Raw genomic sequence first — 27,835 nt, 5'->3', positions numbered from 1 at the left:
CCTGCAATCTGTATTCATTTAAAAAAAAATCCTTCGATTTCCCTCCTTAATGTTTTTTTTTCTACCTTTCTAACCTTTGTAAAAAAAATTATGAATATCATTAAAACAGAAAAATGCAAAAAAATTATAAAAAAAAAAAAAAAAATGAAAAAAATTGCTCTAGAGCCAAAGTGGTTAATATAAACTATTGCAAGCCAATCTGTCCATTCTTAAAGGGGTTGTAAAGGTTTGTTTTTTATTTTCGAAATATGTTCCTTTAAGCGAGTGCATTGTTGGTTCACTTACTTTTTCCTTCCATTTCCCTCCTTAATGTTTTTTTCTCTGTGTCTGAATTTCTCACTTCCTGTTCCTCCTCAGTAAGCTTGCCCCCATCATCCGAGCCATTCTGGCTGGGGGTTAGTCAGCGTGCTCGCCCCTTCCCTTGGGACTACAGTGTCTCCCTGCAGAGATGTCCCAAGGGAAGGGGCAAGCACGCTGACTAACCCCCAGCCAGAACGGCTCAGATGATGGGGGCAAACTTACTGAGGAGGATCAGGATGTGAGAAATTCAGACACAGAAAAAAAACATTTAGAAGGGAAATCGAAGGAAAAAGTAAGTGAACCAACAATGCACTAGCTTAACCGCTTAACGACTGCCGCATGTACATATACGTCGGCAAAATGGCAAGGGCAGGCAGAACGACGTGCCCGCACTTCGCTGCCTTTCCGCGGGTCGGGGGTCCGCTCGGAACCCCCCCCCGGTACATGCGGCGGTCGGTAAGCCTCAGGGAGCCATCCGGGACGAGGGCGCGGCTATTCGTTTCTAGCCGCCCCCTCGCGATCGCTCCCCGGAGCTGAAGAACGGGGAGAGCCGTATGTAAACATGGCTTCCCCGTGCTTCACTGTGGCAGCTGCATCGATCAAGTGATCCCTTTTATAGGGAGACTCGATCGATGATGTCAGACCTACAGCCACACCCCCCTACAGTTGTAAACACACACTAGGTGACGCATAACTCCTTCAGCGCCCCCTGTGGTTAACTCCCAAACTGCAACTGTCATTTTCACAATAAACAATGCAATTTAAATGCATTTTTTGCTATGAAAATGACAATGGTCCCAAAAATGTGTCAAAATTGTCTGAAGTGTCCGCCATAATGTCGCAGTCACGAAAAAAAATCGCTGATCGCCGCCATTAGTAGTAAAAAAAAATTTAATAATAAAAATGCAATAAAACTATCCCCTATTTTGTAAACGCTATAAATTTTGCGCAAACCAACCGATAAACGCTTATTGCGATTTTTTTTTACCAAAAATAGGTAAAAGAATACGTATCGGCCTAAACTGAGGAAAAAAAAATTATGTATGTTTTTGGGGGATATTTATTATAGCAAAAAGTAAAAAATATTGCATTTTTTTCAAAATTGACGCTCAATTTTTGTTTATAGCGCAAAAAATAAAAACCGCAGAGGTGATCAAATACCACCAAAAGAAAGCTCTATTTGTGGGAAAAAAAAAGGACGTCAATTTTGTTTGGGAGCCACGTCGCACGACCAAGCAATTGTCTGTTAAAGCGACGCAGTGCCGAATCGCAAAACCTGGCCGGGTCCTTTAGCTGCATAAAGGTCCGGGGCTTAAGTGGTTAAAGCAACCAATTTAGAAACTAAAAAACAAACCCTTACAACCCCTTTAAGAATGGACAGATTGTCTTGCAATAGTTTATATTAACCACATCGGCTCTAGAGCATTTTTTTTCATTTTTTTGCATATGTGTAAAAATCAGCATTTTTCTATTTTAATGGTATTCATTAAAAACATTTTACAAAGGTTAGAAAGGTAGACATTAACATACAAGAATAAGGCTCACAATCAGTCTCATTTGATTCATAAAAATAAAAAAAATCTGTATTTTTGGTCATAAAAATGACATAAAGCTCCCAGGACATATTTTCTGAAAGCAGAGGCCTTGTAGAATAAAAAATATAGTAGTTGCATTTTTTTTTTCTTATGTCTCGTTATATTTGCCTTTTTTCAGGACAAAAATATAATGAAATGAATTTTAGTGCACACAGTCACAATATATTACCCATTTGTTTCTGTAAAATATAAAAGTAAGGTGAGTAAATAGATACCAAACATGTCAAGTCTTAAAATCGCGTACGCCCGTTAAATGCACGAAAATGTTACACAAAAATCTCCATCGGCGAGGGTTTAAAAGCCTTTACTGCTCTTCATTTTAGAGTTAACCATGGGCTATGGTGCAGTCGCAGTTTACATAGGCGTGTGTGTGTGTGTGTGTGCGGGGCATCAGGGGTATGTTTATTTATTTTTAATTTTTTTTTTATATAATTTTTTGTTATACCTTTTATCTTTTATCTCTATCTTTTATCTCTATCTTTTATCATTATTGTATCTTTTAAACTTTAGTTATATGTGTTATTTGCCTGTAAAGGCCTCCATCGTGCAGACATCCAAAATCCCTGAGACTGCTGCTGGGTGCTGCCATTTTGGCGCAAATATTAACACATGGAGGTTCAGGACTGTAAATAGATAAAAAAAAAAAAGGTGCGAGACTTCAATCAGGCTTTAATGAAAATAATTTATGTGTTAAAGTAAAACTTAGCTCTCTCAATCTACGTTGACTATTTTTAATCCTCATGCTGCTAAATTAGTACATAGATAGGAAAGTAGATCATGTAGCACGGCCCCTAGAGGGCTGCTTAGAATTACCTGCTCATCTGCACGGCCATGACCTGGTGAACGTTCCAACCCACCTGACACTCTGGGTTCAGACATCCTTGTATCTCTGTAAGGCAATAATTTAAACAACTCAATGGCCCAGATTCAAGAAGCAATTGCGCCCGTGTAACCATGAGTTACACGGCGCAATTGCTTACTTGCTCCAGTGTAACGAGTGCTCCTGATTCAGGAACCTCGTTACACCGACTGCAGCCTAAAATCTGCGCGGCATAAGGCACTTATGCCTCGCAGATTTTAGGCTGCATTCTTGTGCTTGCCGCTAGGGGGCGCTCCCATTGTGATCAGCGTGTAGTATGCAAATTGCATACTACCACTGATTCACAAGCTTGCGCGGGCCCTGCGCAAGCCAGGTACGGAGAAATTTGCCGGCGCGCCCTCGCAGTTCACGGAGCTACTGCTCCGTGAATCGAGGGCAGCGCAAAATATTTGCGGGGGCGCAGGGCAAAATCGTTGCCCTGCTCCCCCGCAAATATAGCGCAAGCTATGCTGAATCTGGGCCAATGTATTTAGGTTCTATGAATATTTTACTTGAACCAATAAAAGTAGAATAATATCAATTAGAATTGGGCATCAGGAGATCACTAGTAGGTACCACATCCCTTTACAGAAAATAGTTTCAATAAAAGGAGAAGTTGTCAAAAAGAGGAGGTAATAGATCTGCTGAGTTCTAGGCAACAGCGCCAACTCAGCAAAATAATTCATCCGAAAGACACAAGACAATATTTTAACAACGACAAGATCAGTGGTTCTCAACCTGGGGTGGTTCAGTGGTTCTCAACCTGGGGGTCAATATTTTAACAACGACAAGATCAGTGGTTCTCAACCTGGGGTGGTTCAGTGGTTCTCAACCTGGGGGTCAAATAAAGATTTGCCAAGGGTCACGAATCCTGGGCTGTTCCTGAAGACCGCACCGCTCTCCCAGCCTTTTTGCGGCCGCCCAGCAAGGCCATCCCTTGAGCCTGTGGCTGCCCAGCTGGACTGTTCCTGGAGCCTGCGGCCGCCCACTCAGCCTCTTTGCAGCCTTATTCAGTTCACGGCATGGCTGAGGGGGGGGGGGCGGAGACTAGAGGTCAGCTGACTGGTGGGGAATGTGAAATGGGAGGGGCTGCAGGAGACCCTATCTCCTGATTTCGGCATAGGTGTCACTGCTACAAGACACCACGAAGTCGGAGACACAATGAGTAACACTTAAGGAGCGCTAAAAGCCTGCGGATTAGGGGCACAAATTACTTTTTTTGGGTGCTGACAGCCCACGCTACGAAAATTATTTTACTGTTAGGGGTCCCCACAACTGAGGGAATTTTATCAAGGGGTCACGGCACTAGAAGGTTGAGAACCACTGCCCTAGATGGATGTTTCAGTTAACTGCCACACTGTTGAGATTGAACCTGGCCAGCCTACATGCTATCCTAGGAAGGGAGAGTGGATCTAAAGAAAGAGTAATATAGGGACCTTGCTAGAAGTAATGGCAAAAAAGTCCACGTTGCAGATCTGATGTTCTTCACTGGCTAGTCGGAGCTCGTTAACTGTAATCCGTTTGGGTATAGTGAGAACAGTAGATTCCTTGTAGAGAAGAAACTAAAGGTGTCTGAGCACAGTGTTCAAATAATGCAGTAAAGTGTTCTAGGAGTAGAGATGTTTCTTGTCTTAATGTAACGACGATAATGATTGGATAATGGTCGAGCAAGTTGCCCTCTCACCAACGACCAGATCTCCCCGATGTCTTCCGAACAGGCACTCGTGCAGTGGATCCGCTGTCTCGATCTCCCGACGTGGAGCTTGCCACACATACCGACAAGCAGGTGGCCGGAGTGGTGCTGGAAAGGATGTCCGACAGCGAACACCAGACTAGGCCCCTCAGGCCCCGGGTTGGAAGTAGGGCTCCGCGTGGTAGGCCGCAACCTCTCTCTCCCTGTTGGACAGAGAGGTCCGTCTTGCATCAGGCCCAGGAGGAAGAGCGCTCCGCGTGAGCTTCTGCTGCTTTTATAGCCACTCCCAGCAATCTTCAGATGACAGCAAAGATCCCTGGGATATGTAGTCCTTGCACACAATCGTGTAAAGCCATTATCTGATGGGAGGACTATTCGTCCCACAATCCTTTCATTTGGCACACAGATATGATGTCACTGGATACATTGATCACTAGAGGGACAGACGATACTTTGAAATGTTAGAAGGTACAGTGCTTTATGCTTGCAGTCCATATTGTTACAATCATATTTACTTGTTTTAAACCTTCTTTTTTTAATCCATTTCTTCAGTTACTTCCTGGTTTCTGGCCTAGGCAAATGTATTTTATATTATACAAATGTATACATCCCAGGAGTCTTCAGGAGGGGAGAATGGGCTTTCTCAGCTAAGTGCACTCTCTTGCGTGCATGCCTAAGGTAAGGGCAGATGGATTCCAGGAAGTAAATGCTACATTGATCATGCCCTTAATCAAGATGGCCACAGCCAGAAATGATAGGGAGTGCTTTGAATACTAAAAATGAATTAAATACTGTTTAGTGTTCTGTGGTGTTCACGTACAGTGTAGATCCATTTTTATGTTAAATTCCTTGTTTCTACTGACTTCTAGGCACACATAGACAGCCATATCTGGTAATCATATATGTAAACCAGTAATGGCTGGTGGTATATTTTTTTTTTTGGGGGGTGGCAAACAATGCACCCACAGCCACCCCCTGGTCGGTCGGGTCACCCGCACCCATCCCTCCCCCCTAGGGTTGCCACCTCATCCCTTTAAACCCAAACACATATTAATTACACAGGTTCTGTGACTGATTAGGATGGTAATTAATCTCACTTGGAGCCTTATCTTCGTTAAATCAGGGGGGGGTTTAATGATTACGTAAAAGGCAATAAAGGTTTAACCGCTTAAGGACCGTGTCACGCCGATATACGTAGGCAGAATGGCACGGCTGGGCAGATCAACGTATATATACGTTGGCCCTTTAAGAGCGGCAATGTGGGCACGTGCGTGCCGTGAGCTTCGTGAGTCCGACCGCAGGTCCCGTTGACAATGGTCCCAAAATAGTGTCGAAAGTGTCCGATATGTCCGCCATAAAGTCGCAGTCACGATAAAAATCGCAGATCGCCGCCATTACTAGTTAATAAAAAATGTAGAATAAAAATGCCACAAATACATCCCCTATTTTGTAGACGCTATGGGGCAGATCCACAAAGCGAGTACGCCGGCGTATCTACTGATACGCCGGCGTACTTTCAAATTTCCCGCGTCATATCGTTGTTTTGAATCCTCAAAACAAGATACGACGGCATCTGGGTTAGATCCAACAGGCGTACCTCTTCGTACGCCTTCGGACCTAAGATGCAATTTTTCGGCGTCCGCTGGTTGGCGTTTACGCTGTTTTCCGTGTCGAGTATGCAAATTAGCTATTTCCGACGATCCACGAACGTACGCGCGGCCGTCGCATTTTTTTATGTCGTCTCTAGTCGGCTTTTTCCGGCGTATAGTTACAGCTGCTGTTTTGTGGCGTGTAGTTAAACCTGCTATGTTAAGTATGGCCGTCGTTCCCGCGGCAATCAGCGACTCTCTGCCCACCACCGCCCCCTCACAGCCTGTCAAGTCTCACTCTCTGGACCCCGGCTACTACTGGGTGGGGAGCAGAGGAAGATCACTCCGCCAGGGAAGGCAAGGAGATAAACAGGCAGGCGGCTGGTCGAGACGTGAGCCAAGGCAGAAGAACATGCGAGCGGAGCTGAATGGGCATGCACCCGAAACTGAAGAAGTATTCACTCCATTCTGACCAGCACATGATCATCAGAAAGGGGCACATGTAATGAAAAAAAAAATACACACCCTAAGCTACTAGGCGCGATTTCTTTTTTTTTATTCTGCACTAACTGTCTTTGAAATTGCCCCAGCCCCTGTTCAAATGCAATCCGGAGACATAACTGGGGACAGACTTGGTCTGGGGACAGTGTCCTCAATCCGGGGACTGTCCCCTGAAACCGGGGATGTCTGGTCACCCTACTTTAAGAGCCTTTGAGAGCCGAACCGCTCCATAGGCCTGAAGGAAGCCCATCCAAAACTGATATTTTATTTCTTGGTAGATGCTGGAGGCGGAAACCACCTGACAGTCTTGTCTATTTCTTTGTGACTTGGTGAGACCTCTGCGTTGCGTACTCAGGTCTGCACAGCTGTTTTGCCCATCACTGCCCTGATGTTGTTTTTTATTTCTTTTACAATATGAAACATGTATTAGGAGAAGCCGAAACACGAAAAGGTGGGTGGGAACAACCAAAAGAACCAAATGGGCAAAGCATCAGAACTTATGGTAGAGAGAGCTCCCTGTTGGAGTGCTGCTGATCTGGCCAGAACCAGCTCTTGAGGGAGTCTATTCCACGTTTTCACAGCTCTTACTGTGAAGAAACCTTTCCTTATTTGGAGATAAAACCCCTTTCCTTCAGACGTAAAGCTTGCCCCCTTGTCCTCTGCGATGACCTTAAAGTGAATAACTCAACACCAAGTTCACTATATGGCCCCCTTATATATTTGTACATGTTGATCATATCCCCCCTTATTCTCCTTTTCTCAAGAGACAATAGATTCAGTTCTTCTAATCTTTCCTCATAGCTGAGCTCCTCCATGCCTCTTATCAGTTTGGTTGCCCTTCTCTGCACTTTCTCCAGTTCCCCGATATCCTTTTTGAGAACTGGAGCCCAAAACTGAACTGCATATTCCAGATGAGGTCTTACTAATGATTTGTACAGGGGGGTGGAATGATATCTCTCTCTCTCTGGAGTCCATACCTCTCTTATACAAGAAAGGGCTTGCTTTCGAAAAAGGCAACTTGTAATTGCATGCTATTATTAAGCTTATGGTGTACCAGAACACCCAGATCCTTCTCCACCATTGACCATTGACCACAGTTGTACTCCCCCTAGTATGTATGATGCATGCATATTCTCACCCCCAAGTATTAACCATTTACGTATGGAATAAAGGATATGCTGCAATCAGTTCTATGGAATAAGGGCTGAGTTTGTCCATGTAGACAGGGGCGTTGCTAGGTGGCTTCAGCCCGAAGTCCAAGGCCGGAAACCGGGGGGTAGGAGAGATGGTGTATGTGATGCAGGCTTTTTTTTTTTGCTGGGCCGTTACCTTCCTGACCTACATACACTGACGGTAGTGACCTACATACACTGACCTACATACACTGACCTACCTACACTGATCTACCTACACTGACCTACCTGACCTAAATACACTGACGGTAGTGACCTACATACACTGACCTACATACACTGACCTACCTGACCTACATATACTGACGGTAGTGACCTACATACACTGACCCACATACACTGACCTACCTACACTGACCTACCTGACCTACATACACTGACATTTACATACACTGTCTGACCTACCTCAGCCGAGGTGTGCGGTGTCACAGCAGGCAGTCAGTCATTCCGTCAGTCATCAGAGGAGGAGCCAAGGAGAGCCAAGGAGGGGAGGAGAGCCGAGGAGCCTGGAGGGGAGGAGAGCCGCCCGCCCGAGCGTTGAGCGGGGATGTGGCGCAGCGGCTACAGTGTAATTCCCGCTTCAGTAGCCTGCAGCACCTATGATGGACGTCACAGGTCCCGCGGTCCCAGCATTGGACCAGTGGGACGTCCATCCATCATAGGCGTTGCACAGGCTCCAGAAGGCGGGACCTGCTATGGCACTCGGCCACACTCAACCACATTCGGCGGCACTCGGGATCAGATCAGTCCCAGCGATCGCTGATCGCTCGGGGGTAACAATGGAGACCTGCAATCATGAGACTCTGGGCTTTTCGGGGTCATATTCGGGGCTCCAGCCCCCCCCTAGACACCCCATTTTGACGCCCCTGCATGTAGATGTAGTATCAATCGCTCTATACACCTTTATAGTGTAATAAGTTAAAGAAAAATTAGGAAGGTGAGCTAAGTTTCTGTTTTTCCCCCTCTTTGCTTCTTCTACATCTGAATGTATAAGTTATATATGCAGATACATATAAAGTAGATCTGTACTGCATGTATCTTACTTTGTGGGTTCCCAGCACCTCTTGTCGACGTTGCACATTGCAGAAAGATATGAATGGCATTATAATACCTTGTGCTTTGTACTTGAAAGTCCTTCTTTTTTAACTCAGTGAGGTGCATGGGAAAAAAAGACAGTCAAATGAAAAATGTATTGAAAAGATCATAATCCAATTCAGCCTTTTTCATCCTTTTCAACACAGAGGAACCCTTGGAAATAAGTGGAAATCTGCTCTCAAGAAACCCCCGACCAGTCATTTTTATGTCTACAGCTCAAAATACATTAGCATGAATAGAAAGTTAAGATACAAGAATAAAAAAAAATAGAATTTGCGGCTTCATACAACAATTATTTTCAGTAATAATAATTAAATTAAATAAATAATGATAAAAGACAGAAAATAAATGCAAAGAGTTAAGATATTTAGAGTACCTTTAGATTGCTGGTCAGTGAAGTGTCCCTTTACACCCCCTTACATCTCTGGTCAGTGAAGAACTCCTTTACATTGGTGGTCAGTAGGAAAAAGACCACCTGGTGGCCATTGAGAAGAATGCAACTTACATTAGTGTTCAGTAGAGAAGGGCCCCATTACACTGGTAGGTGGCCATTGGGAGAAGGCACCACATACACTGGTGGCCATTGAGAAGAATGCTCCTTACATTAGTGCTCAGTACAGAAGGGCTCCATTACACTGGTGGTCATTGGGAAGAATACTGCTTACACTGGGGGTCATTGAGAAGAATGCTCCTTACATTAGTGCTCAGTACAGAAGGGCTCCATTACACTGGTGGTCATTGGGAAGAATGCTCCTTACATTAGTGCTCAGTAGAGAAGGGCTCCATTACACTTGTGGGTGGCCATTGGGAGAAGGCACCATGTACACGGGTGGCCATTGAGAAGAATGCTCCTTACATTAGTGCTCAGTAGAGAAGGGCCCCATTACACTGGTAGTCATTGAGAAGAATACTGCTTACACTGGTGGTCATTGAGAAAAATTCTCCTTACATTAGTGCTCAGTAGAGAAGGGCCCCATTACACTGGTAGTCATTGAGAAGAATACTGCTTACACTGGTGGTCATTGAGAAGAAGGCTCCTTACATTAGTGCTCAGTAGAGAAGGGCTCCATTACACTGGTGCTCATTGGGAAGAATGCTCCTTAAATTAGTGTTCGGTACAGAATGGCTCCATTACACTGGTGATCATTGAGAAGAATGCTCCTTACATTAGTGCTCAGTACAGAAGGGCTCCATTACACTGGTGGTCATTGGGAAGAATGCTCCTTAAATTAGTGTTCAGTACAGAAGGGCTCCATTACACTGGTGGTCATTGAGAAGAATGCTCCTTACATTAGTGCTCAGTAGCGAAGGGCTCCATTACACTTGTGTGTGGCCATTGGGAGAAGGCACCATGTACACGGGTGGCCATTGAGAAGAATGCTCCTTAAATTATTGCTCAGTAGAGAAGGGCCCCATTACACTGGTAGGCATTGAGAAGAATACTGCTTACACTGGTGGTCATTGAGAAGAATGCTCCTTACATTAGAGCTCAGTAGAGAAGGGCCCCATTACACTGGTAGTCATTAAGAAGAATACTGCTTACACTGGTGGTCATTGAGAAGAATTCTCCTTAGATTAGTGCTCAGTAGAGAAGGGCTCCATTATACTGGTGGTCATTGAGAAGAATACTGCTTACACCGGTGGTCATTGAGAAGAATGCTCCTTAAATTAGTCCTCAGTAGAGAAGGGCTCCATTACACTGGTGGGTGGCCATTGGGAGAAGGCACCATGTACACGGGTAGCCATTGAGAAGAATGCTCTTTAAATTAGTGTTCAGTAGAGAAGGGCCCCATTACACTGGTGGTCATTGAGAAGAATTCTCCTTACATTAGTGCTCAGTAGAGAAGGGCTCCATTTTCCTTGTAGTCATTGAGAAGAATATTGCCTACACTGGTGGTCATGAGAAGAATGCTCCTTACATTGGTGCTCAGTGGACATGTTCCTAATTACAGAGTTAGAAAAAATAATCCTGCCACTTTATAAAACTCTGGTGCGGCCACATCTGGAGCATATTGTCCAGTTGCCAGTTGCCGTCTGGTCACCAATCCTCTAGAACAGTGTTTCTCAACCTGTCTAGTGTTGTGACCCCTTGATAAAATTTCCCAAGTTGTGGGGACCCCAAACAGTAAAATTATTTTCGTATCGTGGGTTGTCAGCACCCAGGGCAAGACAAGTAATTTGCACCCCTAGCCCACAGGCATTTAGCGCTCCCTGAGTCCATCCCACTTGTACAGTATTAAAACCCCTTATGGTACATTTTAGGATGTACCACTCTTTCTCTTTGTTCTCCTTTCTTTCCCTTTTATCGCTCTATCCGAATTTCTTGTTTTTTTCCCCCCATCCCTCTCCCTAGCCGTCTTTCTTATTTTTTCTCTACCTTTTGATTTGTTCCACCCCTCTTTTCCTCTCCCTTCCATGTATTCTCTATTTGTATTCCTTCTCTTACTCCTTCGTGGGAGGGTGGGGGGATGGTGGGATGAGTTGATTACGTGCTCTTGAACAAGGTCACCTGCTGATCTGACAACTGTTGTGAGGACTTTTAGAGCCGGTTCACAATGGGGCGGCACGACTTCGGGGGCGACTCAGCAAGGCGTCCTAAAGACGACTTCAGAGGCGACTTGCAAAATGACTTCTGTATAGAAGTCAATGCAAGTCGCCCCGAGTCGCCCCTGACGTCGTACAAGAACCTTTTTCTAAGTCGGAGCAACTTGCGTTTGCTCCTATTAGAACGGTTGTATTGACTAGAATGGGACGCGACTTGTCAGGCGGCTGAGTCGCCTGACGAGTCGCCCCAGTCTGAACCGGCTCTTAATGGCAACTATTTTCACAGGTAGTGTTACTCACTTTGTAGCATCTCGTAGCAGTGGCACCTATCCTGGAATCAGGAGATAGGGTCTCCTCCAGCCCCTCCCACTTCACATTCCTCACCAATCAGCTGACCTCTAGCCTCCCCCCCCCACCCATGCCGTGAACTGAATGGGCAGCTGCAATGAGGATTAGTGGGCGGACAAAAAGGCAGGGAGAACGTTTGCGGGCTTCAAGAACAGCCCAGGATTCGGGGGCCCCTGGCAAATCATCATTTGACCCCCGAGGGGGTCCCGACCCCCAGGTTGAGAACCACTGCTCTAGAAGGATGTGCTGGAAATGGAGAAAGTCCAGAGAAGGGCGACCAAGCTAATAGGGGACTGGAGGACCTCAGTTACGAGGACTGACTACAAACATTAAACGTATTCTCCCCGAAGAGGAAATGCTTTAGAGGAGATATGATGGCAATATACAAATACCTCAATGATGATTCTAGCTTAGGGAGTAAGATATTCAGTCCATTCTGATGGCTGTTCACTGCAGCATTTCCTCATCACACTGAACTGTGGATCACACCCCATATTATGAAAACATCTAGTCAAAACACAGGAAAGGCAGCCAATCCTGGGAGAGCTGGGGAGGCGAGGAGAGGAGAGGAGGGGAGAGGAGGGGAGGGGAGGGGAGTGGAGGGGGATGTGAATTGTGAGCTTTTTACAGAGGCTGTGCATGTCTGCAAGCTAGTGCACAAGATATGTAAATAACCTGTCACTCGACGCAAGGGGCGGAAAGGACTTTGGTTTTAATCTGCAAGTCTTTTTATTTTCAGTGAACAATAAAAAGAGGATTGCTTAGAGCTGGATTAACTCTGTGTGGCAAGACTGGGCACAGATGATAGGAAATCTTATTCTCTACATTGTGACATCAAAAGATGTGGGGTTTACATCCACTTTAAGGATGTTACATCGTCAATAAACCTGGTGCCTATGTGACCTGTATAAGAGTGACTTTGAGTTGAAAAATGCATTGAGTCTTGTTTTTTTTTTTTTTCTGTACCTATGTGCTTTCTGTAAAAGTTGGTTTGGTTCTGTAGGCGGACTCAGGAGCGAATGTCTGTCCATCCGCATCGGTTACGTCCAGGCTTCGACTTCAACCAACAAGTGCAGATGCCACAACCTTTGGGGTCCCGGTACTTGGCTGAAGGGACAGACTGGTAAGTGGATATTCCTGACAAATATTACAAACATCTGTAGGCAAAGCGATGTACTGGTACGTTGCTGCCTACTTCGGGGTTTAGGCTGCGCACACGCCCGTCCCACCTCCGGCGACTCCCGCGGTGATTGTACACCTCAGGAGCCTGCCAGCAAGTCCCAGCCAATGGAATTCAACACAGGGCTCTGTACACGAGGAGCAATCTGTCAGTTTCTCATCCCTTAATTCCATTATATATCCCATAGTTTGTAGGCACTATAACTTTAACGGAAACCAAGCAATATACAGTTATTGCGATATATATATATATATATATATATATTTTTTTTTTTTATTAAAAAACATGTAGCAGAATACATTTTGTCCAAAATTTATGAAGAGATTTGATAGTTTTTATTTTTTTTTATTGGATATGGTTTATAGCAGAAAGTAAAAAAATTACCGTATATACTCGAGTATAAGCCGACCCGAATATAAGGCTCCATTCACACTTAGGCAGACAAATTTGCGGTGTTTTGTCGCCGCAAATCGCGGTACAAATAGCGGCGTTTTGTACCGCGATTTGCGGCGACAAAACGCCGGTATTGTCCGCCTAGATGTGCCCCAGATTGACCCCCTCTATGGAGATGCTTCCCATCTCCTAGCCGAACGCCGAAAGCCGCCTGAAAAAAAGGTCCGGGACCTTTTTTCAGGCGGCAGGCGGCAGGCGTCCGGCGTTCGGCGTGGAGATGTGAACCATCTCCATAGAGGGACATGTGTTCTCATCCCTCTGGCGGCAGCGGTGGGATGAGAACACATCCCAAAAACGCCTAGATGTGAATGGGGGCTAAGCCGAGGCACCTAATTTTACCAAAACAAAAATGGGAAAACTTATTGACTCGAGTATAAGCCTAGGGTGGGAAATGCACAGCTAATGGTACGGTAAATTTCAAAAATAAAATAAGAGTGTCCCCATCAGTGTTTTATGAGTGTGTCCCCATCAGTGTTTTATGAGTGTGTCCCCATCAGTGTTTTATGAGTGTGTCCCCATCAGTGTTTTATGAGTGTGTCCCCATCAGTGTTTTATCAGTGTGTCCCCATCAGTGTTTTATCAGTGTGTCCCCATCAGTGTTTTATCAGTGTGTCCCCATCAGTGTTTTATCAGTGTGTCCCATCAGTGTGTCCCCATCAGTTTTTTATCAGTGTGTCCCCATCAGTTTTTTATCAGTGTGTCCCCATCAGTGTTTTATCAGTGTGTCCCCATCAGTGTTTTATCAGTGTGTCCCCATCAGTGTTTTATCAGTGTGTCCCCATCAGTGTTTTATCAGTGTTTTTTCAGTGTGTCACCATCAGTGTTTTTTCAGTGTGTCCCCATCAATGTTTTATCACTGTGTCCCCATCACTGTGTCCCCATCAGTGTTTTATCAGTGTTTTATCAGTGTGTTTCCATCAGTGTTTTATCAGTGTGTCACCATCAGTGTTTTATCAGAGTGTCCCCATCAATGTCCAATCAGTGTGTCCCCATCAATGTCCAATCAGAGTGTCCACATTACTGTACATGTACTGTGCTGTATCCCTTGCCTTTTTAGAGGTCACTTCTGCTCTCTGTTTTATCTCCCGGCTCCGCTAGAGCAGGGGTCTCCGTATCTCGGCGCGCATCTAGCATCAGTCCCGCTGTGTATTTCTCCCGCTTGCCATGTCTTTCACTTCTGATAAAGCCGCTGCACACTAGGATTGGCTGCTGGGACTGCCATGTCCCAGCAGCCAGTGATCATTGGCGTGGCTCCTCCCGCATGTTTGTATTAAAGATCCTCCTGCAGCGGGCGGGGCAGTCCCAGCAGCCAATCCTAGTGCACAGCGTCATGGCGTGGGCGGGAGTTAAGTGGGAGAAATACACAGTGGGACTGATGCTAGCTGCGCGCCGCGATACGGAAACCCCCGCTCTAGAGGAGTGACTGCCTGAACACACCGGAGACAACCAAGTTCCAACATGACACGAGTATAAGCCGAGGAGGGTTTTTTTTTAGCCTAAAAAAAGGGCTGAACAACTTGGCTTATACTCGAGTATATACGATAATTTTGTTTTTTTTTCTGTTTTATTTCACAAAAAATAAAAACCCAGTGGTGACCAAATACCACCAAAATAAATCTTTATTTTGTGAAAAAAAAATGATATAAATTTTGTTTGGTTCCAGCGTTGCATGACTCCGCAATCGGCAGTTAAAGTAATGCAGTGCCGAATAGCTCAGCTCATGAAGGGCGTAACATTTTCCAGGGCTTAAAGTGATTGTAAACGATCGCCTTGTAAAACAACCCATTCAGTTTAAAATATAAATGAAATGCAAAACATTTTTTGTGAATAAGAGATATTTTGGGGGGAAGGAACTTGACTGGCCTGCACAGAGTCTTGACCTCAACCCAGGGGCGGACTGACAACTCATGGGGCCCCCGGGCAATAGAAGATTATGGGGCCCCTCTGGCTTACAGATGGCCACCACGCCAGGAGGTAGTGCAGAGGCGGGCAGCTAAAATCTTGGGATATTCACATTAAAAGCATGTCATTTTCGGACATATCAGGGACAGATCTAAAAAAAACACAGATTTTTACATACTGTCCCTGGTTTTACTGAGCCTGGCAACCTGGATGGGGCCCCCTAGTGGCATGGGGCCCTCGGGCAGTGCCCGAGTGACTCAATGGTCAGTCCGCCCCTGCCTCAACCCAATAGAAAACCTTTGGGATAAATTAGTTAGTAGACTGCAAGCCAGGCCTTACTGTCCAACATCAGTGCCTGACCTCACAAATGCGTTTCTGGAAGAATGGTCAAACATTCCCATAGACACACTCCTAAACCTTGTGGACGGCCTTCCCAGAAGAGTTGAAGCTGTTATAGCTGCAAAGGGTGGGCCAACTCAATATTGAACCCTACGGACTTAGGCTGGGATGCCATTAAAGTTAATGTGCGTGTAAAGGCAGGTGTCCCAATACTTTTGGCAATATAGGGCCATATTCTCAGAAGAGTTACGATGGTGTATCTCAGGAAACACCGGTGTATCTCTCTTTTTTGACCCGCGTATCTATGCGAGTGATTCCTAGAATCATTTTCGCATAGATACGCTGAAGATCCGACATGTGTAAGTCACTTACACTGTCGGATCTTAAATGTAATTCGCCGCCGGCCGCTAGGTGGCGTTTACGTTCAGGTCTCATTTGTTTATGCAAATAAGCCTGATACGCCGATTCCCGAACGAATTCGCGTCGCGTAACCGTCGCTTACGTCGTTTGCTTAAGCGTAAGGTTACCCCTGCTATATGAGGGGTAACCTTACGCCAGTCCGCCGTATGCCATGTTAAGTATGGCGTCGGGTCCGCGTCGTCTTTTCCCGTCGGGTACGTAGTTTTCCTAAGTCGTTCTTGAATACGACTTTACGTCAATGACGCACACGTCGGCGTCATTGACGTTTTCCGCCGAGAACTGGAGCATGCGCACTGGGCTATTTTTAGCCCGGCGCATGCGCAGTTCGATCGAAACGGGGGGCGCGCTTAATTTAAATATAAGCCGCCCCCTTTGAAATACGCGGGGATACGCCGGGCCTTTTACACTACGCCTCCGCAAACTACGGAGCAAGTGCTTGAGGAATACGGCACTTGCTCCAGTAAGTTGCGGCGGCGGAGTGTAAATGGCTTACGCGAGGCCGCCGCAGAATATTGGAGAATCTGGCCCATAGTGTATATGGGTCAGCACAAAAGTAATGTTTGAGCCACTTTCCACCTAACATACATATTAAAACGTCCCGACAGCAAGTGGTTAATACCGACTGCAACTGCAGCCAAGATCCTGGTACCATTTTTTTAGCCGACATTGGCTGTCATGGTAAAAAGGGATCCGGGAGGCTTTACATCCACCCAATTACTTTTACAGCACTGGGAAGGACCCACCACCACCGCCCTCGGTAATTCCTGGGCTGTGTCCTTCGAAGAGCCCTGGACCATGGTAATTAGTTAGGATGGCTTCACACAAAGAAGATAGAGGAACATCTGTTCCCCGATCCCCTCTGTGACAAGTGACCAGAATTTCACCACTTCCAGTTTCAGAGCTGTCATTCCCTAACAGTAAGGCAAGCAGCTGATCAAACACAATCTGAGTCCGATCAGCTGCTTCGGAGGGCAGTGGAGACATCAGGGATCTAAGAGACCCCTGATGTCTCCATAAAGAGTACATGTCACTTGCCCAATGCTATCACATGGGGGGGGGCTTGTTTGTTCAATAACTGCAAATGAAAATAATTATTTTTTTAACCACTTGCTGACCGCTGCACGCCGATATACGTCGGCACAATAGCAGCGGTGGGCAAAAGGGCGTACAGGTACGTCCCCTTTAATTTGCCGCACAGCGGGCGCGCCACTCCGCGTTCTCCGTGACTGTGCCCCGCAAACTCGATGTTCGCCGGCGGCCCGCGTTTGTGACACAGAGAGGCAGAACGGGGAGATGCCTATGTAAACAAGGCATTTCCCTGTTCTGCCTAGTGACATGACAGGGATCTACTGCTCACTGTAATCGGGAGCAGTGTGAGCTCTGTCGTGTCAGTGGTAGCCCCCCCCCCCCCCACACACAGTTAGAATAACTCCCTAGGACACACTTAAAGGGTTTGTAAAGGATTTTTTTTATCTTAATAGCTTCCTTTACCTTAATGCAGTGCTGTTTTCATGTCCTCATTGTTCGTTTTTGTTCTCAAGTTGCTGTAATTATTCTCTGATCTCTACACTTCCTGGTTGTCTGTTTCCTGATAACCACAGTGCTGGGAGCTTTCCCTCTGTGGTCACTAATCAAGGAGGTGTGATTACTGTGTGTCTAAAACCCCTCAACACCAATCAGTTTCGTTTTCCAAACCATCACTGCCCTGTATTGGCTCTGTGGCTCTGTACAGCAGAGAGGCAGGAAACAACATGTAAAAACGAAACTAGAAACTGCAGGTGCATTATATGATTGATTTGTATCTATTTTTAATCATTTTTAAAAGGAATTAGTTAACTATTATGTCTCTATACCCTGTAAACAGTCATTTCAGCAAAAAAAATGTTTTTATTTACAACTCCTTTAACCCCTTCATCGCCCCCTAGTGTTTAACCCCTTCCCTGCCAGTGTCATTTACACAGTAATCAGTGCATTTTTATAGCACTGATCGCTATATAAATGACAATGGTCGCAAAATAGTGTCAAAAGTGTCCGATGTATCTGCCGAAATGTCGCAGTCACGATAAAAATCGCAGATCGTCATCATTACTAGTAAAAAAATAAATTTATAATAAGAATGCCATAAATCTATCCCCTATTTTGTAGACGCTATAACTTTTGTGCAAACCAATCACTATACGCCTATTGCGATTTTTTTTTTTTACCAAAAATATGTAGAAGAATACGTATCGGCCTAAAATGAGGGAAAAAAATTTTTATTTTATATATTTTTGGGGGGATAATTATTATAGCAAAAAGTTAAAGCGGATGTGCCAGTAAAAAAAAATATTAAAAGCCAGCAGCTACAAATACTGCAGCTGCTGACTTTTAATATTAGGACACTTACCTGTCCTGGAGTCCAGCGCCGTCCGCAGCAGAGGACGAGCGATCGCTCGTCACCTTGCTGCTCCCCCCTCCATCCTCAGTGTGGGAACCAGGAAGTGAAGCGCTCCGGCTTCACTGCCCGGTTCCCTACGGCGCATGCGCGAGTCGCGCTGCGCCCGCCTATTGGCTCACACGCTGTGTGCTGGGAGCCGAGTGTTCCCAGCACACAACAGGGGGACAGACGTGAAGTCTGGAAAAACCCGTCTTTTGCCCGAGACGTGTGGCCGGAAGTGAGTGCAAATACCTGTCTTTAGACAGGTATCTGCACCCCCCCCCCCCCACCGGAGGGGGGGCGGGTTCCGATCAGCGTGAGTTCCACTTTAGGGTGGAGCTCCGCTTTAAAAATATTGCTTTTTTTTAAATTGTTGCTCTTCTTTTTGTTTATAGCACAAAAAATAAAAACCGCAGAGGTGATCAAATACCACCAAAAGAAATCTCTATTTGGGGGGAAAAAAAGTTTTTTTTGGGTGCCACGTCGCACGACCGCGCAATTGTCAGTTAGAGCGACGCAGTGCCGAATTGCAAAAAGGGGCCTGGTCCTTTACCTGCATATTGGTCCGGGTCTTAAGTGGTTAATAAAGTTAGAAGCTATAAATCCATTCTAGAATTCAAGAGAGGAGGCCCTATGAAGTGACCACACAAAGGCATGCATAGGTTCACCACACATAAGTAAAGTATGATTTCACCACCATGTCTGAGTGAGAGCAATAATTCTAGGGCCCCTAATTGACAATTACAGTAAAACCTTGGATTGTGAGCATAATTCGTTCCAGAAACATGCTTGTAATCCAAAGCACTTGTATATCAAAGCATTTTTTTACAGGGTATAACAGAGAAGAGAGGCGCCTCTAAGTGTAGCAATAAGTTACTAAATGTTGTACCTTCATTAAATGTAACCATATTGCTACACTTAGAGGAGCCTCTCTTCTTTTTTATACTCAGTTGTGACATGACGCTACTCTTATATCAAGACATCGCTTGTATATCAAGGCAAAATGTATTAAATCATTTTGCTTGTCTTGCAAAACGCTCTCAAACCAAGGTTTTACTGTAACTCTAAACAGGTGAGTTGTAAAGGCTTTTAATGAATCATCTATGGACAGTTTTAGGTACCGTAGTTTTTTCGCCATTTTGTGGGCCTGCGCAATTTTTACATGTTCAGTACCAATTATTTTTTTTGGACGCAAGATAATCTTTTATATTTTATTAAAAAATTTGGTATTATGTTGTGTTTGTGTGCACTATAATTCATTTAAGTGTTTTTTTTATTTTCCTAAAAAAATTGCATAAATTGCTGCACATTTATTATGTAAAATGAAAACTACCATTTTTATTCTCCAGGGCCTCTGATTAAAAAAAAGATATATATATATATATATATATATATATATATATATATATATATATATATATATATATATATATAAAAATATATAATATGCACTTTTCTAAGCAAAAAATGGCTGATTTGAACATGTATCTGAAAAATGTAAGAAAAAAATTCCCCCGGACAAGAAGTGGTTAAACTTTATATTGATGTGGTTATTTACACAAAATTAACTCTTTCAAGCTCTTTTTTTTTTTTTTTTAATAAATGAATAAATACTTGAAAAGAGTATATAATACCGTTAAAAAATTCTTCTGATCGTAACATTTTTGGATGAGTTAGCGAAGCACCTAATTGGTTACCCCAGCCGTAAAACGGGCTCATTAACATGTGCGCAGGGAGCCTGTCGCTCGGGAAGGTACAGTAAATGTATGTGCTCGGTACGACATTAAGCCTTTAGCTTCTGTTATAAAACAGATGGAGTTTCCGTTTTTCAAACATGATTTACTGGCACCAGCTGCTCTCGTGCTTTCCATCGCCATGTGTTTACCGTAACAATAGGAGAATTTCTATACCAATCAGTCCTTCAAAACTGAGCACCGCGTCTCTGCCTGTCTACAGAACTCCAAACTTTGAGAACCCGGGCTCAGTTCTGACATTTTTTTTTTACTTAAAGCTGAACTTGGGGCACAAATGAAATAACGCCAAATAGTTCAGTTATGTTTTCATAAAAAAATAATATATATATATACAGTGAGTCCTCCGTTATTCTGCTCTCCCCTCCGCGCTCCGTATCCAACCTCCGTGCAACTGCTGTCCTCCTCCGTTATTCTGCTCTCCCCTCCGCGCTCCGTATCCAACCTCCGTGGTGCTGCTGTCCTCCTCCGTTATTCTGCTCTCCCCCTCCGCGCTCCATGTCCCCCCTCCATGCTACTGCTGTCCTCCCCTGTTATTCTGCTCTCCCCTCCACGCTCCGTATCCAACCTCCGTGCTGCTGCTGCTGTCCTCCTCCGTTATTCTGCTCTCCCCTCCGCGCTCCGTATCCAACCTCCATGCTGCTGCTGTCCTCCTCCGTTATTCTGCTTTCCCCCTCTGCGCTCCGTATCCAACCTCCGTGCTGCTGCTGCTGTCCTCCTCCGTTATTCTGCTCTCCCCCTCTGCGCTCCATGTCCCCCCTCCGTGCTGCTGCTGTCCTCCTCCGTTATTCTGCTCTTCCCCTCTGCGCTCCATGTCCCCCCTCCGTGCTGCTGCTGTCCTCCTCCGTTATTCTGCTCTTCCCCTCTGCGCTCCATGTCCCCCCTCCGTGCTGCTGCTGCTGTCCTCCTCCGTTATTTTGCTCTCCCTCTCCGCTTCCCCCCTCCATGCTGCTGCTGTCCTCCTCCATTATTCTGCTCTCCCCCTCCACGCTGCTGCTGTCCTCCTCCGTTATTCTGCTCTCCCCCTCCACGCTGCTGCTGTCCTCCTCCGTTATTCTGCTCTCCCACTCCGCGCTTTGTGTCCCCTTTCCGTGCTGCTGCTTTCCCCCTCTGCGCTCCGTGTCACTCTCCATGTCCCCCTCTGTGCTCCGTGTTCCTCTCCATATCCTCCTCCGCCCCCTCTGTCAGGATGGAGAGCGGAGGTAGGAGCTGCTAAACCCGGCTCCTACCTTTTCCGAATGAACAGAGTCAGTGATCACTGCCTGTCCATTCATATAACTGAAACATTGTAACCTGTGTGTTAACGATGCTTCAGTTTATGAATGGAGAGGAGCCTCTGTCTCCTGTCCATTCATTTTCAGTGCAGCTGAGAAAGGGACTGGGGAATCTGTGTCCTTAGTCCCTTTCTCTGTCTCAAAGGGGAGATGTCAGAGGTCTGTTAACAGGGCTAAAAAAAAATGCAGTAAATAAAAAATAGTTCATTGTAAAAAAATAATAAAAATTTAAATAAAAAACACATTGACACCATCCACTCGTCCCCCCCCCCCCCCCATCCCCCCAAGAAAGCATTGTAAAAAAAACATAACAAAAAATAGTGAAAAATAAAAATTGTAAAAAAATAAGTAAGTAATGTCACATGACATAAAAAAAAATATCGGTAATCGGTATCGGCGAGTACTTGAAAAAAAGTATCAGTACTTGTACTCGGTCTTAAAAAAGTGGTATCGGGACAACCCTAGTTATCACATTGCTGTAATCTTTTTATATGGACTATAAACTGAAGGATTTATGAATAAGTGGTTGTGGAACGAATCATTTGAGTTTCCATTATTTCTTATGGGGAAATTCGCTTTGATATACAAGTGCTTTGGGTTACAAGCATGTTTCTGGTACGAATTCTGCTCGCAATCCAAGGTTTTACTGTATTTTGATCGGCAGAATTTTAATGATGTAAAGTAACCAATTTGTGCATCACACCTCTTTCATGTTAGAGGAGAGAGCTCACATTTCTGAAGAACCTGCCAAAGAGACTTGCAGTAGCCGAGAGGTCTCCGGAAACGTGTGATAACAAGAGACTGCTAAAGAGACATCATATATTGAAAGAGACTGCTTGAATGTTGCTAAACTGCCGATATAAATTTGTACTGTATATAATATTACATTTCTCATTCTGGTGGGGAGGACTTAGCAGACCACCTTCTATCTATCTATCTATCTATCTATCTATCTATCTATCTATCTATCTATCTATCTATCTATCTATCTATCTATCTATCTATCTATCTATCTATCTATCTGTCTATCTGTCTATCTATCTATCTATCTATCTATCTATCTATCTATCCATGCAGTATAAATTTCTTTCCTCTTCCAGGGACCTCAGTGTGGATGCCAGTTTGCAACATGCACAGTTCCAGGTCAGACCCGTTCCTCAGCACTATCAGCATTACTTAACGAACCCGCGACTGCAACACTTCCCAAGGAACACGTCACTGACCCAAATGGTGAGAAAACGTTTTTTTTTTGGGTCAAATTTATTTTTAGTTTTTTTTTCCTCCACGATATCATTTCTATTCAAATACTGGGGCTCATGTATCACATATCTGTTGTGCCGTCTGGCGTTTTTGAGAGAGAGAGAGGCATGAAAATGTCTAATGCCCTTTACAGAGAGAGTCTCAATGCTAAGGATCAGTAGAGTCTATGGGCCAGATTCACAGAAGAGATACGCCGGAGTATCTACTGATACTCCGGCGTATTTTCAAATTTGCAGCGTCGTATCTTAATTTGTTATTCACAAACAAGATACGACGGCTTTTGGCTAAGATCCGACAGGCTTACAGCTTCGTACGCCTTCGGATCTTAGGCTGCAATACTTCGGCCGCCGCTGGGTGGAGTTTGCGTCGTTTTCCAGCGTCAGGTATGCAAATGAGCTTTTACGGCGATCCACGAAGGTTTTCGCGTTCGTTACGTCGTCGCTAGTTGTTTTTTCCCCGTCATAAAGTTAAGCCTGCCTTTACATGGCTTTACTTTAGACGAGCTATGTTAAAGTATGACCGTCATTCCCGGGTCGAATTTCAATTTTTTTTTTTTTGCGTAAGACGTCCGGGAATACAAAAGTACGTTACGCACGTCGCCGTTCAAAAAAAATGACGTCACTTCGCGCAAAGCACGGCGGGAATTTCAAAACGGAGCATGCGCAGTACGTCCGGCGCGGGAGCGCGCCTAATTTAAATGGTACACGCCCCATTTGAATTAGGCGTGCTTGCGCCGGACGCCTTTACGTTACACCGCCCTAAGTTTACAGGCAAGTGCTTTGTGAATCAAGCACTTACACTGAAAACTTGCGGCGGTGTAACGTAAACGGGATACGTTACGCCGCGGCGCAGGTACCTGAATCTGGCTCTATATGCAGTGTCAGTTACCTTGACTAGAACTCCATGACTAATCTACTTATATCATTACAATTATTATATTATAATTATAAAGGTTTCATTTGCTAAATCATAAAAATATGTGCTCTTGCTCTTCCTCTCTCTATTGAACATATCTAATTAATTATGATAATAAAAATAATGACAATCTTTTTTTTGTACTGTAATTGTATCAGATGCATACAGTATTAAAGCAGAACGTCAGTCATTTTTTCATCTTTCCATCTATACTGTAATTGTATCAGATGCATACAGTATTAAAGCAGAACTTCAGTCTTTTTTTTTTCAACTTTCCATCTATTAAATCTTCTGCCCTTGTTGTTGTTTTAACTTTGGATAGTAAAACATTTTTTTTTTCTGCCAGTAAATCCCTTATACAGCCCACTTCCTGTTTCTTGTCTGGTCATTAACCTAGGCTTATGACATCATGCACTGCTCTCTCTCTCTCACTCTTGTGAGGGTTTGCCAGAAGGGAGGGGGGGATGAGTCAAGAGGGCCACTGAGAGCTGCAGGGCTGGAGGTGTGCCTCGGTGTGTCTGTGTAAATCCAGGAAGTGAACAGGCAGCAGCTTCAGCTGCCCACAATTAAAATGGCTGCAGCCAGACTCCGTGGAGGGAGATTTCTGCAGCATTTCAGGCAAGTACAGAATCGCAGTATATATAAAATGATATGCAAAGGGAAGCTTCAGAGTGGCACATTTTTTTTTATTACAAATTATGTGAGCAGACTGCAGTTCCTCTTTAATTATTATGGGCAAGACTGAAAAAATAAATCCCGGAGAGATGCTCCCTCCTCCGCCCCTCCTTCTGCCTGCTTGATTGGTATAGGTGAGTCCAGTGCTGGAGGTGGGCATATAGCCAAAAGTTTACATGCACTGTATCTCCACTGGAAAAGGGGGTACTACATGGATGGAATAATGGTGCTGGGGGATATCAAGAGTGTATGGGGAAAAACAAAGCTGAGGTGGGATCTGGGGTATATAGGTAGCAATGCTTGGGGTAGCTTGGGTGACTATAGTGCTAGAGGTATCAGGGATGTAGAGAGGCCGCAGTGTAGGGGGTATCAGGGATGTAGTGGGGTCACATTACAAGGGGTATCTTATGGTATATGGTAACAGCGCTGGGGGGATATCTGGGGTGTAGAGGGGTCACAGTGCTGGGGGTATATCTGGGGTGTAGAGGGGTCACTGTGCTGGGGGGATATCTGGGGTGTAGAGGGGTCACAGTGCTGGGGGGATATCTGGGATATAGAGGGGTCAGAGTGCTTGGGGGATATCTGGGGTGTAGTGGGGTCCAAGTGCTGGGGAGACATCTGGGGTGTAGAGGGGTCCGAGTGCTGGGGGGATATCTGGGGTGTAGAGGGGTCACAGTGCTGGGGGGATATATGGGGTGTAGAGGGGTCAGAGTGCTGGGGCAACATCTGGGGTGTAGAGGAGTCAGAGTTCTGGGGGGATATCTGGGGTGTAGAGGGGTCACAGTGCTGGGGGGATATCTGGGGGGATATCTCGGGTGTAGAGGGGTCACAGTGCTGGGGGGATATCTGGGGTGTAGAGGGATCACAAGTGCCGGGGGGATATCTGGGGTGTAGAGGGATCACAAGTGCCGGGGGGATATCTGGGGTGTAGAAGGGTCAGAGTGCTGGGGGGATATCTGGGGTGTAGAGGGGTCTGAGTGCTGGGGCGATATCTGTAGTGTAGAGGGGTTAGAGTTCTGGGGGGATATCTGGAGTGTAGAGGGGTCAGAGTTCTGGGGGGATATCTGTAGTGTAGAGGGGTCAGAGTTCTGGGGGAAATCTGGGGCCGAGGGGCCCATGATGCTATTAAGACAGCCCTGGGAGTGGCTGCACCATTGTGGTGATGCCCCATTAAAATGCTGGTGGACATCAGGGTGGAGTTGACTACCCTCACCTTGGGCAGTTTATGCTGAGACTCAGCTTCAGTCAGGTCTCAATCCAAGCTCCTTATATTTGTTCATCCTGAGTTTGTCATAAAACTGTTGCTCAAGCCCTGAAGAAGGGCGAGTCCTTTTCCCCGAAACGCATTGACAGACATTCTTGCACTCTGTTGGGTGGGTTTGCCGTTTGCCGTTTTTACAACCGCATATCCAACATCTAATGTTCTGAAGAGTGATTCCTCCATCTTGATCAGAAAGACGACAGCCAAGGACTTGAACCAGATATATACACGCCATACTTTCACAAGAGGTTCACCTCCTCTAGGGGTAACACCCCTATATCAATTCCTATTACCAGGGCTGATCCTAGGGTCACAGGCGCCTGGGTGCAGAAATATTTCTGGCGCCCCCTCATGGGTGTCGTCATGTTACTAACTCCTCCCCTTTACAAATGTTTCTATGGCAACGACTCAACCACAGAGATGCTCCCCCACGAAGTCTTCATTAACCTGGGATGTTTGGCGCCCCCATCTCTGCAGGCGCCTGGGTGCAATGCACCCTGTGCACCCTGCCTAGGATCGGCCCTGCCTATTACTACTGGTCCAGCACTACCACATATCTACCAGCTAATGCAAACTGGGATTTTAAGCTAAAATGCTAATTTGCATTTTCAATTTAGCAGACACACATAAAGGCAGAATGGAGCCCTAAGCAAGGTAGAATTATGTGCTATCGCCGTCCCATTAGTTGACGTCGACAAGGACTGCAATAGCACTAGACATGTGCATTAGTTTTCGTCCAAATTTCGGGGATTTTCAGAATCCGAAATCCGAAAGATGCGACATAAAAAATGCTTTATTTTTATTTTGTTGCAACAACAGTTCGATATGGATAGAAGATTCGACATGAGGGTGACAATAGCGATCTGTGTTTATTGAACCTGCGGTCGAATGTGCCTAACCTAACTCTATTAGTCCAAGATTATTCGACAAAGAGTGAAAAGATTCGACATTATAGAGACACGAAGATTTGATGAAGCTGCTAAAAACATACGATCGCAGTGAGCGGACATTTATGGTCAAATGCTCCCCCCATAGGCTATAGAAGAATTCGAATGTTGGTTGACTAGTAATAATAATTAATAAATATAATTATTACTAGTGTCATACAACATTAGAATTCTACTATAGCTTGTGGGCGGAGCATTCAACTGGAAATGTACGATTGCGGCGTCGTACAGTTTAGTTGCTTTTTCGCCGAATCTTCGAAGGACACCATAAGCCTTCAATTGGAAGATTCGACCTTAATTCGGATTTTCAGACGAATGTATTTTTTAACGAAACAAAATAAATAAAAAATTAATTTTGGGAGTAACTAAATAAATAAAATTTTCTGATGAAAACGAAATTCCGATACAAAATATTTCAGTGTGCACATGTCTAAATAGCACAGGGAGGTTGCCCCAACCTTGACATAGCGCCATCATACATTATGGTCTAAAAATTCTCTACTGCCCTCAAGTACCTAATTGGCAGGTGTACAGATTTAACCACTTGTGCTATCAACATGGGGGTAGATTCAGGTAGGGGCGCGCAATGATACGGCGGCGCAGCGTATGGTATTTACGCTACGCCGCCGTAACTTACAGGAGCAAGCGCTGTATTCACAAAGCACTTGCTCCGTAAGTTGCGGCGGCGTAGCGTAAAAGGGGCCGGCGTAAGCGCGCGTAATTCAAATGATCCGGTAGGGGGCGTGGATCATTTAAATTAGGTGCGTACTGCGCATGCGCCGTCCCTAAAATTTCCCGACGTGCATTGCGGTAAATGACGTCGCAAGGACGTCATTGGTTTCGACGTGAACGTAATTGGCGTCCTGCGCCATTCACGGACGACTTGCGCAAACGACGTAAAATTTTCAAATCGCGACGCGGGAACGACGTCCATACTTAACATTGGCTGCGCCTCCTAATAGCAGGAGCAGCCTTACGCCGAAAAAGCCTTAATGCAAACGACGTAAAAAAACTAACGCCGGGCGCACGTACGTTTGTGAATCGGCGTATCTAAGAAATTAGCATATTCTACGCCGACAACAACGGAAGCGCCCCTAGCAGCCAAAGTTATATTGCACACAATTCTACACCGCCGCAATCGAGTTACGTCGGTGGAGGAAGCCTATTTTTTCAGCGTAATGCCTTTGTGAATCGGCGTAACGCTATGCGGGCGCGGAATTCAAATTACGGCAGCGTATCTGGAGATACGCCGCCGCAAAAGGTACCTGAATCTACCCCACGGTTTCTTGCAAGGGCATGAAAGTTGTAGTGGAGCCCCCTGAACA

General features: G+C 45.3%; 1 protein-coding gene across 2 annotated transcripts in view; it reads left to right on the top strand.

The window, feature by feature from the left end:
- The window catches only part of RNF165 (ring finger protein 165), a 148,404-nt gene that overhangs the window by 98,468 nt on the left and 22,101 nt on the right, over positions 1-27,835 (top strand). For both annotated transcript variants that reach the window (XM_040336352.1, XM_040336360.1), the window contains exons 3-4: positions 12,721-12,840; positions 22,553-22,682. In XM_040336352.1, coding sequence (XP_040192286.1) covers positions 12,721-12,840; positions 22,553-22,682 — 250 coding nt within the window. The remainder of the gene's footprint in view (positions 1-12,720; positions 12,841-22,552; positions 22,683-27,835) is intronic.

This window comes from Rana temporaria, chromosome 1, assembly GCF_905171775.1.
Source record: "Rana temporaria chromosome 1, aRanTem1.1, whole genome shotgun sequence".
NCBI classification, from domain to species: domain Eukaryota; kingdom Metazoa; phylum Chordata; class Amphibia; order Anura; family Ranidae; genus Rana; species Rana temporaria.
The sequence above is the reverse complement of the archived record's forward strand: the minus strand, read 5'-3'. Positions and strand labels throughout refer to the sequence as shown.